Here is a 12,668-nt window from a genome sequence, read left to right on the forward strand (position 1 = left end):
ACATACGTTTGTTTCATCACGAAACCGGGGAGCACATCTGTCTGGTGAAGTCCACAAAGAAAATATTGCATATAACAAACTATGACCTGCAGCATGGTCAAGCAAGTTAAATGTTTTTAAGTTTACTAAACACCTACTGATTTAGAGCCAAGGAGTTACAGCGTGTCAGCACAAAGACAACAGGAGAACTGCCACCGCTATTCCAGCACCATTTCAAATTAAACATTTAAACATCATCAAATCAACAAGGCCATATATGCTTAGTTAAATACACTGAAAACAAACTTAAAGATACCAAAAACAATTTAGTCCAATCAATGTTGCTAAATACCATGTGGCTGCCCATGGTAACAATTTCTGTCTGCGTGTGAGTGCGTACACAAATAAAATAAAATTGTGTGACGCACCCTACTTGTAGACTAGTTGAACACCATTACCTTCCTCCTCTCTTTCATGTTGGCAAAATGGTCTATAGTTCTGTCATACAGTCAGCTTTTAGTTATTGTTGTCATAGGCTACCTAGCTAAAATGCTTGTATCCTAACTTCCTCACATGGGCAACTTTGAACCAGCTAAGTTAGCTGGCCAGTTAATGTGAGCCTACTAGACTACATATTGAACTCAATAATCTCAGGCCAGTGGCACAATATATTAATGTATGGTTAGATCAGAATCACAGTCATAATCATTGGCCTATACAGAGAATTAAGTCAAAATCACAATCCCTAGACATGGCTTAAGAAAGGGCCAATTTAGCATGCTAGCTACTGCAGAACATCAACACAAGCAGACCAGAAAGACAAAATGTTTTTCTGACAATGGTGACATTTTCCTTAGGAAGAGATTTGATTGGTGTGAAGCAAAATCACACCTGGCTAATTATTTGTTTTATTATTTTAATCAAGGGAGGCCAAATACTTGCTGGCATCAACGTCATACTCTTTTGTTTCAGACAGAATAAGATACATGGGCTACACATACAGACAAAGGGGTATAGTATCCCTTGCTCGGCTGAGTTCTCCCATGAGATTCTGCCACTTGCGAATAGACGGAAAATTATGAAAACACACAGAGACCAAAAGAGACATTTTATCATTTTTATTGACCAAATATTTGGGGAAGGCTGGCATCCCTTGGCATGCATGAATACATGCCACTGGCTGCTGCTGCATGCTGCCAAGTTCAGTAGAAATGTTGCCTGTGCTGTGCTCCAGAGCCCTATATTATGTACGTGGTTTGAGGAGTTAGTGAGGTAACTTTGGTCAACTCTGAGTTCATCTTGGGATAACCGGTACCACGAATGTGGTTCACCTTTTATCCAGATACATTTCTATGGCAATGAATCCTTCAGAACTAACCTTCTCCCGGGCAGGCTAACTCAGTGCTAACAACATTTAGGAAAGGGGAATCCCTAGTCAGTTGAACCGAAACTGCATTCAGTTGTACATGGCCCAACGCTCCTACCCACCCGGCTACCTGCCGCCCATTTATCCTGAATGACATGTCTGAGCTGCGAAGTGAAGAAGAATTCAATCAGATTTCCTCCCTCTCATGAAGATCACATCATCTTCCCCTTAATTTGTGGAAGAATCATAAAATATTTTATTAATCTTGTTTTTTTGTGTGATAATTGTTTTTGTTCAAATACCTATCCCATTACACATTTAGTTCTAACAAAATACATTTGAAACTTTATGCACAGAACAATTATTTTAAATCGATAGGAGTGGGGGGAAAAAAAGACATCAACAAGCCTATTTCACAGCCTAGCCTGCTGAATTTGCAAGATAACTTTCTTTCATGTTTATTTCGGCACAAATTAAAATGTGTCACTGTTTCACCATGGTCTCAATTAAGAATTTGGTGTTTGCATAGCCAAGTGCGACATGCAAACGCAGTTACAAGGATGCTAGAGTTAGCAGCAGGCGGACAACCAATATCCACCATCGTAGTATGGATGAAGCCTGAGCTGGAATGTGAAGTTAACTGAAGCTGACTAGCTATAGTAAACCCTGAGAAGATCGAGCTTTAATCATAGTATACCATTCAGGTCCAGCCTGGTCTCATAGACTGGACATAACATAGCTAAAGTTAGCCAGCTAACTAACATTAGCCACCTAGCTAGAATTTGTAACATATTGTAAGTTTTGCAAAATCTTAACATATAATACAAATTGTATTTCATGGCATGTCATACGAAATGAGCGATGGGACATCTAAAAATTAATACATACCGTGTAAAACGTAATATATCACACTAAATGGAGTGTCTTGGTTTACATACAGAATAATATGAAATTCTCTGAGACCAGGTTGTCAGGTCTCATACTGGCATCTCTCCCTCCCTCTGCCCTGTAGATGCAGTGAGGCCAAACTGTTTCAACCAGCACTGGGGCTTGTTCCATGTTTATTTTATTTATTAGAATCCCCATTAGCCGATGCCAAAGGCAACAGCTAGTCTTACTGGGGTCCGACACTTAACGAAAAATACATTACAGACAAAAGACTTTACAATTGCAATACATTAACATGTAGTGTGTGACTTTATTAGTTACAAATACATGTCAGTACACACACAACAAGTAGGTCACATGGGGGAGAAGCGTTTTGCCGTGAGGTGTTGCTTTATTTCCGGTCGATTTCTCAGCCAAACGTGAAGAACAAACGGAGCTATTTCGGCTACAAAAATAATCTTTATTGAACAAAAGGAACATTTGCTGTCTAACTGGGAGTCTCTTGAGTGAAAACATCCGAAGCTCATCAAAGGTAAACAATTTAATCTGATTTTCGTGACCAAGTTGCCTGCTGCTAGCTAGGCATAATGCTATGCTAGGCTATCGATAAAGTTACACAAATGCTTGTCTTGCTTTGGCTGTAAAGCATAATTTCAAAATCTGAGATGACAGGGTGATTAACAAAAGGCGAAGCTGTGTTTCAATATATTTCACTTGTAATTTCATGAATATTAATATTTTCTAGTAAGATTTCTTTGTCCGTTGCGTTATGCTAATTAGTGTCAGTTGATGACAATTCTCCGGGATGGGTAGTTCCAAGAGGTTTTAACAGCTGCCCTTTATAGATTTGGCTTTGGCCCAAAATTTATTGCGTGGATAAAGTCTTTATTTTTCCCCCCATGGCTTCGATACGGACTAACGACTTGTCCTCTGACTATTTTCTCTTGCACCGTGGATCCAGACAGGGTTGTCCACTCTCCCCTTTGTTGTTTGCTTTGGCAATCGAGCCTCTCGCCATTGCACTGCGGTCTAATGATGCCATTCAAGGAATAATCAGGACGGGCTTAGAGCAGAAAGTCTCGCTATATGCTGATGACATCCTTTTGTTTATCTCTAACCACTGATACCTCATTGCCACGTGCCTTATCTGTTCTTAAAAAGTTTAGATCAATCTCAGGGTACAAACTGAATCTAGGCAAGAGTGAGCTTTTTCCTGTAAATAAGGCTGCTTTAAAGTGCTATTTTACAAGTTTTCAGTTTAGGATTGTCTGGGATCAGGGATCAGTTCTGCAGACTGATCCTACTGGTCCTAGACCACTCTGGGTCCAGATGGAGTCTGAATCATGTAAACCTGCTGCAAACCATGTAAACCTTTCTTCTGTGTTGTGCTCGTCTCTCCCAGTGTCCCTAGGCAAAAGGTGTGTCAACCCAATTGCAAAGCAGTCTCTTAAAATTTGGAATCCGTTCCGTTTAGACTCCGAGGCTTTTCACTATCAGGCCCAATCAAATCAGAACATTTTATTTCCTCCATCTTTGAATGATGGGGCTTTTGCCATCTCACACTCACTAGGCCTCTCCTCACTAGCCAAATTATTCTTTGATGATACATGTGCCTCTTTAGCTCAGCTACAGGAAAAGTTCAATCTCCCTCAATCCCAATTTTTCAGCTGTCTCCAGACTAGGAACTTTGTCAGAGCTAACACGCCTGAATTACCCCATAGGCCTGCGAATACAGCTATAGAGAGCATTTGAGCTGAACAAGCTTCCTAGGGGCGCAATTTCAGATGTATATGCAATCATTAATGACTTACAGAACCCTTCTTTGGTGCCTTTAAAGACTCGATGGGAAAATAATTTGGGGGAGGTTGCATTTCTCCACCCCTATCCCTTGACTGTTTACAGGAACAATGGTGAGCTGTTGTAGCCTTCTGCCTGGTGTGATTAACTTGTCTAACGTATGGTAGGTTTAAAGCTATTGTTTTTTTAAATGTATTTTTTCTAGTTGAGTATATTATTTATATTGCTTCGTGTTGTCTTGTGTGTGTAAAATTGAATAAACAGAGTTTTCAAAAAAAGAAAAAAAAAGAAGTATACATACACTAAGATGACTGTGCCTTTAAACAGCTTGGAAAATTCCAGAAAATTATTTAATGGCTTTAGAAGCTTCTGATGGGCTAATTGACATAATTTGAGTCAATGAGTATCTGTGGATGTATTTCAAGGCCTACCTTCAAACTCAGTTCCTCTTTGCTTGACATCATGGGAAAAATCAAAAGAAAACAGCCAAGAAAGACCTCAGAAAATAAAATTCCAGACCTCCACAAGTCTGGTTCATCCTTGGGAGCAATTTCCAAACGCCTGAAGGTACCACGTTCATCTGTACAAACAATAGTACGCAAGTATAAACACCATGGACCACGCAGCCGTCATACAGCTCAGGAAAGAGATGCGTTCTGTCTCCTAGAGATGAACGTACTTTGGTGTGAAAAGTGCAAATCAATCCCAGAACAACAGCAAAGGACCTTGTGAAGATGCTGGAGGAAACAGGTACAAAAGTATCTATATCCTCATTAAAACAAGTCCTATATCGACATAACCTGAAAGGACGCTCAGCTAGGAAGAAGCCATTGCTCCAAAACCGCCAAAAAGCCAGACTACGGTTTGCAACTGCACATGGGGACAAAGATCGTACTTTTTGGAGAAATGTCCCCTGGTCTGAAGAAACAAAAATAGAACTGTTTGGCCATAATGACCATCATTATGTTTGGAGGAAAAAGGTGATGGCATCATGAGTGAGGAAAATTATGTGGATATATTGAAGCAAAATCTCAACACATCAGTTAAAGCTTGGTCGCAAATGGGTCTTCCAAATGGACAATGACCCCAAGAAAACTTCCAAAGTTGTGGCAAAATGGCTTAAGGACAACAAATTCAAGGTATTGGGAGTGGCCATCACAAAGCCCTGCCCTCAATCCTATAGAACATTTATGGGTAGAACTGAAAAAGTGTGCGAGAAAGGAGGCCTACAAACCTGACTCAGTTACATCAGCTCTGTCAGGAGGAATGGGCCAATATTCACCCAACTTATTGTGGGAAGCTTGTGGATGGCTACCTGAAATATTTGACCCACGTTAAACAATTTAAAGGCAATGCTACCAAATACTAATTGAGTGCATGTAAACCTCTGACCCACTGGGAATATGATGAAAGATATAAAAGCTGAAATAAATAATTCTCTCTACTATTATTCTGACATTTCACATTCTTAAAATAAAGTGGTGATCCTAACTGACCTAATACAGGGTAAATTTACTAGGATTAAATGTCAGGAATTGTGAAAAACTGAGTTTAAATGCATTTGGCTAAGGTGTATGTAAACTTCCACCTTCAACTGTAAGTATTGTGATAATATCGTATTGTGAGGTCCTGGCAATTCCCAGCCTTAGCGGCTGCATCATGGTATGGGTGTGCGTGACATCGGTAAAGACTGGGGAGTTTTTCAGGATAAAAAGAAACAGGATGGAGCTAAGCACAGGCAAAATCCTAGAGGAAAACTTGCTTCAGTCTGCTTTACACCAGATACTGGGAGAGGAACTCAACTTTCAGCAGGACAAAAACCTACAACACAAGGCCAAATATACACTGGTGTTGCTTACCAAGAAGACAGTGAATGTTTGAGTGGCCAATTTAGTTTTGACATAAATCTGCCTAACACCTTGACAGAGCTTGAAGAATTTTGAAAGTATTTTGAAAAAAATGAACAAATATTGAACAATCCAGGTGTGCAAAGCTCTTATAGAGACTTACCCAAGAAGACTCACAGTGGTAATCGCTGACAAAAGTGTTCTTAACATGTATTGACTTAGGTGGGTGAATGCTAATCTAACAAAGGTATGTGTTATTTTTCTTCCACTTTGACAGTGTTTTGTGTAGATGAACAACAAAAAATGTACATTGGAAAGAAAGTATGTGAACCCTTTAGAATTACCTGGATTTCTGCATAAATTGGTCATAAAATTTGATCTGATCTTCATTTAAGTAACAACAGACAAACACCGTCAGCTTAAACTAATAGCAAACAATTATGATTGTTCATGTCTTTATTGAACACACCGTGTAAACATTCACAGTGCAGGGTGGGAAAAGTATGTGAACCCTTGGATTTAATAACAGGTTGACCCTCCTTTGGCAGCAATAACTTCAGCCCAACATTTTCTGTAGTTGCAGATCAGACCTGCACAACGGTCAGAAGGAATTTGACCATTCCTCTTTACAAAACTGTTTCAGTTACACAATATTCTTGGGATGTCTTGTGTGAACCACTCCCGAGGTCATGCCACAGCATCTCAAATCAGGTTGAGGTCAGGATTGACTCCATAATGTGTATTTACTTCTGTTCAAGCCATTCTGTTGATTTACTTCTGTCTTTTGGGTTGTTGTCCTGTTGCGCTTAATTTGGCAGACAGCCTTACATTCTCCTGCAAAATGTCTTGATAAACTTGGGGATTCATTTTCCCATCAATGATAGCAAGCTGTCCAGGCCCTGAGGCAGCAAAGCAACCCCAAACCATGATGCCTCCTTCACCATAGTTTACAGTTGGGATGAGGTTGAGATGTTGGTATGCTGTGCCTCTTTTCTCCACACATAGTGTTGTGTGTTCCTTCCAAACAACTCAACTGTAGTTTAATCTGTCCACATAATATTTTGCCAGTAGCGCTGTCGAACATCCAGGTGCTCATATGCAAACTTCAGACACACAGCAATGTTTTTTTTGGGGACAGTAGTGACTTCTTCCATGGTGTCCTCCCATGAACACCCTTCTTGTTTAGTGTTTTACGTATCGTAGACTTGTCAACAGAGATGTTAGCATCTTCCAGAGATTTCTGTAAGTCTTCAGCTGACACTAGGATTCTTCTTAACCTCATTGGGCATTCTGCGCTGTGCTCTTGCAGTCATCTTTGCAGGATGGCCACTCCTAGGGAGAGTAGCAACAGTGCTGAAATTTCTCGATTTATAGACAATTTGTCTTACCGTGGACTAGGGATGCACATTTTGGGGAATGTTCAGAGGTGGAAACTTTCCGTGGGAATTAAACAGGAATATATGGTAATTAATATTAATACCATTTAAATGTAGATGTTTTTTGCATTGGATATATTTACCATATCATATGGAGACAGAAAAATAAACCTTTTGCCTTATCATAAGTAGACAATTGCAAATGATTAAATCATTCCAATTGGAATTTTTTTAAACGATTTAGTTACGAATTGAACTTCAATTAAATGAGTTGAATCGTCACAAGGGATGATTTCACTGAACAACAAAAGGGAATATTGAATGATCAAAAAACGTTTTCAACATACATCTGTAAAATTATGTAAACGGTTTTGGTTGTCTTCCTCTCAGGGTTCCATCCATTCTCCCTGGACCTCCTCAATGTCCACCTCTTGAACATCAGACTCGGAGGCCTCATTTTCACTGTCACTTTCCAACCTTGTTAAGAATAGCTCGTTGTCAGGCTCAGAAAGGCTCAAATTTGCCCGGATGGCCACCAATTTTTAAACCCTTGTATTGGTCAACCTGTAGCGTGCTTTGGTCTGTGTGTTCCCAAACAAGGACCAGTTGCGCTCTGAGTCGGCTGATGTTGGTGGGATTTGGAAGATGGCGGCAACAGGGGAAAGAGCCTCAGATCCACAAAGTCCCTTCCCCCAGGTGGCTGATGAGATCTGTTGGCAAGACTGCCATATTACATCTCCATGCCAAAGCCCTTGCTTGGAAGTATACTTCGCCAGACTGCCAAGAACCTTGTCCTCATCCAGGCCAAGGAGGACACGGTAGTGATGACACCATAGGCCTTGTTGATCTCTGCACCAGACAGGATGCTCTTGCCAGCATACTTGGAGTTGAACATGTACGCTGTGGCATGTATGGGCTTCAGGCAGAAGTCTTCATGCTTTATGATGTATTTCAGAACTGCAGTTTCCTCTGCTTGGAGCAACAGTGAAGTGGGCAGGGCAGTACAGATTTCTTCTCTAACATCTGCAAGCAGAGTCTGAACATCAGACAGGATGGCATTGTCTCCCTCAATCCATGCAATGGCTACTGCTATAGGTTTCAGGAGTTTCAGGCTGCTTACCACTCTCTCCCAAAATACGTCATCCAGGAGGATCCTCCTGATGGGCCTGTCCATATTGGCAGACTGTGATATGGCCATTTCTTGGAGAGAGACTCCTTCCCCACCAGGACACCAGGACTTCTTCCCCATCATGCCAAACATGATGACAACACCACCCCAACGGGTGTTGCTTGGCAGCTTCAATGTGGTGCTCTTATTCTTTTCACTGTGCTTGGTGAGGTAGATTGCTTCTATAACTCTTGTAGAATACTGGTTGAGGGGTGGAGATGTAGTTAATTATTCCTTGCCCACGAACATTCGACCACCCATCAGAGATGATTGCAATACAGTCTGCTTTCTCTATGATTTGCTTGACCTTCTCTTGAACTCTGTTGAACTCTGCATTCAGCAAATGAGTAGAATGAGTAGAAGCATGTCTGGTTGGAGGGATGTATGGTGGGCAAATAACATTCAGAAATCTATTCCAAGACACATTGCCTGTGAGCATCAGAGGTGAACCAGATGCATACACAGCTCGAGTAAGACATTCATCAGCATTTCTCTGACTACGTTCCTCCATTGTGTTGCTATATATAAGGTGTCATTCATAATTCATCATTTTCACCTCGAATAGAAGTAGAGGGACTTTTGTCAGGAGGTTGCTTGTTGTGAGCACTGAGGGAACTTTATGCACTTGGCCAGATGTTTCTGAATCTTTGTTGCATTCTTCACATATGATTTAGCACATATTTGCAAATGTACACAGCTTTTCCTTCTACATTAGCTGCAGTGAAATGTCTCCACACATCAGATAGTGCCCGTTGGCACTTTCCTATAAAGATAAAGAAAATAATGAGTAAAAAAAAATAAAAATTAACATTCCATGTACAGATAAATAGTTAAGCAGTTAGATTAAACAAATCCTTTGTAAGATAAATGGGTTTTAAAATTAAATATGTATGGAAACAAGTGAATTAACATTCCAGTTAGCAGGCTCAAGCAAGCTAAAACCCACATGATAGCAAAAACTAAACTAGCAGAAATTGTTAAGTTAGAAATGATTTAAACACACTTTGCTGTAGGCTACTATTTACTAGTTAACAAAACATCATGTATGTCATATAAAATATATTCACCTCACCCAGTATTGTAATCAAAACTTACCAGAAAGCATGTAGTCCTTGGCTCAGACAGTGTAGTAATGTGGCCTCAATAGCATCTTATTAGTGTGCAAGATCTTGAGAATCAGCTGTACATGTGATGGAAGAGTGCACTGCACATGTGATGGAAGAATGCACTGTGCGTGCAGAGGGTTGCAATTAAATTGAATTGAGGATAGTTTACTAAAATATACCACAAGACCAAGAATTGCTTTGTGTATCCCAGAAAAAAGGTTCACTGTTATAAGCTAACTTTCTGAAAATTTACCGGAACATTGCCGACCCTTTGCAACTCTACTGTGGACTGACTTAGAGAGATACTTTTGTAACCTTTTCCATCTTTATGCAGGACAACAATTCTTAATCTTAGGTCTTCTGAGATGTCTTTTGTTCAAGGCATGGTCCACGTCAGGCAATGTCAGGCAACATCAGGCAATGACTCTTGTGAATAGCAAACTCATTGTTTGAGTGTTTTTTATAGGGCAGGGCAGCTCTAACCAAAATCTCCAATCTCGTCTCATTGATTCGACTCCAGGTTAGTTGACTCCTGACTCCAATAAGCTTTTGGAAAAGTCATTATCCCAGGGGTTCACATAATTTAAACATTCATAGTGTAGGATGGAGAGAGTATGTATTCAATATAGACAATACAAATAAAAATAATTGTGTGTTATTAGTTAAGCACACTGTTTGTCCATTGTTGTGACTTAGAATATGTTGTAGATAAATACACAACTCAGAGACAGAGTACGAGAGGTCAAGAGGACTAGAACTAACGATCAATGGAAAGTGTTTTTTCTGAAATAGGAAAGTTGTTATTTGGCCATTGGCCAGTTTTATTGCAAGGAATTCTAATTGGTCAACCAAAGGCTAGGGCTGCGTTATAAAACTGCACGCTGTCCCTTTGTTCTGTGGAGAGAACCACAGTAGAGAACACTGGAGTGCATCACTGAGGACAGGGGAGAATGAACATCTACCTCCACGTATGATTTGTCCTCTCTGAATAAACCTATTTTCCACCCCCTGATTTCCTTTGGAGTTTGTGTTATTGAATAATAACATATATTGCTAACATGACTTAGATGAAGATCAGATCAAATGTATGCAGTAATCCAGGTAATTCCAAAGGGTTCACATACTTTTTCTTGCCACTGCACAATAATTAAATTCACTTCAAATCGCACTTTGTAACGCAACAAAATTTGGAAAATCCAAGGGGGATGAATAGGCTACTTATGATACTCACTGTATACTTTAATTTCTGAAAAGATATACTCATCTTTCATTTGACATGCTCCTATTAACTTCACATGAAGCTTCACATGTTGCTGGGCATTCCCATGTGCTCATGGGAATGCCCAGCACTCAAACGTCAGCGGCTGACAAAACACAATATCACTATCCTATCCAAACAGCTCATCTCTCTGCTACACCAGCAGCACAAAGCAATTCCCAAACCACAATATATGCAACAAAAACACCCAAACACCATAATTATATGCCTACACTGGGCCATGTGCATCTCAGGTACAGGGTTGTCTTGCAGGAATTTCACATCACAAATGTATCAACCTTTTGCATCTGTATCAATCTTTTGCATCTGTATCAATCTTTTGCATCTGTAGCCGTCTGCTTCTATTACCACTGGGTCACATGAGTGTATCCAGACCATCCCATTGGCAACCCAGCCTGGGTATCATTAGTCGAGATCTCAGTAAACATCTAGTTCTAACAGGCAGCTGTGTGGCTGCCACATCTTTTTGACTAAACACCTGAGCTCATGGGAGGAGTGAAGGAATGAGAAACTTACAGCTGAATGGTGATCTATTTATAGGTGGTGCTTTACAGTACAGGACATGTATACTGAAAAGAGAAACAAGGATGTGACCAAGGATAATCCACAAACTATTGCTGTGTAAAGTCACTAAATCAGACACTGGCCTGGACTAGTTACTACCCTCAAGCCAGTTTCTTCTCACAGCCAATGTGTCAGAATAAATTAACCTCAAGCTCCATAAGAGTAAACAGAATTGCATTCATACTGCAGCCAGGTTTAGTACTAGACTATATTTAGCATAATGGCATAAATTCTGTATTTTCATCCTGGCTTCATCCTGACTCCTGGGAGGATTTGCCCATGGTTGCCATGTTTTAGTCAGTTGCATGCTAATGCCAAAGCAAACTGGAACCACAGAAGGGGGGTAAATCATCAGCTGTGCAACGTGGCATTGGACAGCTGACTTTATTCATGCTCCCAAATCAGAATTCCATTCAGCTCTCTTGAGTCAGGCTTTGTTCCTTTGAAAAGAGCTGAGAAATACATCTGGAAGTGAAGACAGTTTGATTATTCTCTCACACGTCAGCATGCCGTTCATAAGGTGTCTTACCTCTGTGGAGTCATCGTAGGACACACGGATGGTATTGAGCTTTGGCCCAATACTGACAGTCTCGGTGAAGGCAGCACCACAGTCTTTATAAGGTCCCTTGTGAAGTTTGTAAGCAATGGTAACGTTTTTGATAGGAGGCGACCCTGTCTTGATATTAACCTCAGTGAACAGCCCAGAGTACACAATAGCTGCCACCACTGTTACAATCAAACACAATATAAGAAACACTATCAGAGCTAAAATAATAGAGTCAGACATTGTCACCACTAACGCTGCTGCCACTGATGCAACACAAGCCTTTCGCAATGAAATTTTCCGCTCTGACAATGTCAAGCCCTATGAAGTGTAACGAGCCTCCTTGCTTGGGAAGCACGAGTTTGCGGACAGTCTACAAACCGAAACGTCATGAATCAGTTACTCACTATATTTTAAAAATAAAATGCATATGAATTGCTTGTGATGTAAAAAATAACTTGTTTGCGTTTGTTAGATTTTTGGTTATAAGTGAAGGTAACGGCGGTCCCGCGATTCTGGCCGAATAGCTAAACAAGTCAACGTTCATTTCCCTAAACACAACATGCTTCCCGGATAAACCATCTAGCATCGTATGAAGGGGTGTCATTTTTCGATAAAGCGCGACATTTTGTTTAGCTTTAATCATAAAAACATTTACATTAGTGCATTATTGTGTAAATTATTTGAAAACTATCAATTTCCTTGTATTCCAGGTGATTTTCTTTTAAAATAGCTCGAATAAATTGGCACGAAA

At 40.3% G+C, this 12,668-nt stretch overlaps 1 protein-coding gene across 1 annotated transcript in view; it reads right to left on the bottom strand.

Annotated features, from left to right (window-relative positions):
* Window positions 1-12,660, bottom strand: part of LOC110494271 (testis-expressed protein 264) — a 157,234-nt gene extending 144,574 nt beyond the window's left edge. Inside the window, exon 1 of the mRNA XM_021569215.2 lies at window positions 11,900-12,660. Within this exon, the coding sequence (XP_021424890.1) occupies window positions 11,900-12,157 (258 nt within the window). The 5' untranslated portion in view covers window positions 12,158-12,660. The remainder of the gene's footprint in view (window positions 1-11,899) is intronic.
* Window positions 12,661-12,668: the final 8 nt, after the last annotated feature.

Source organism: Oncorhynchus mykiss, chromosome 17, assembly GCF_013265735.2.
Source record: "Oncorhynchus mykiss isolate Arlee chromosome 17, USDA_OmykA_1.1, whole genome shotgun sequence".
NCBI classification, from domain to species: Eukaryota; Metazoa; Chordata; class Actinopteri; order Salmoniformes; family Salmonidae; genus Oncorhynchus; species Oncorhynchus mykiss.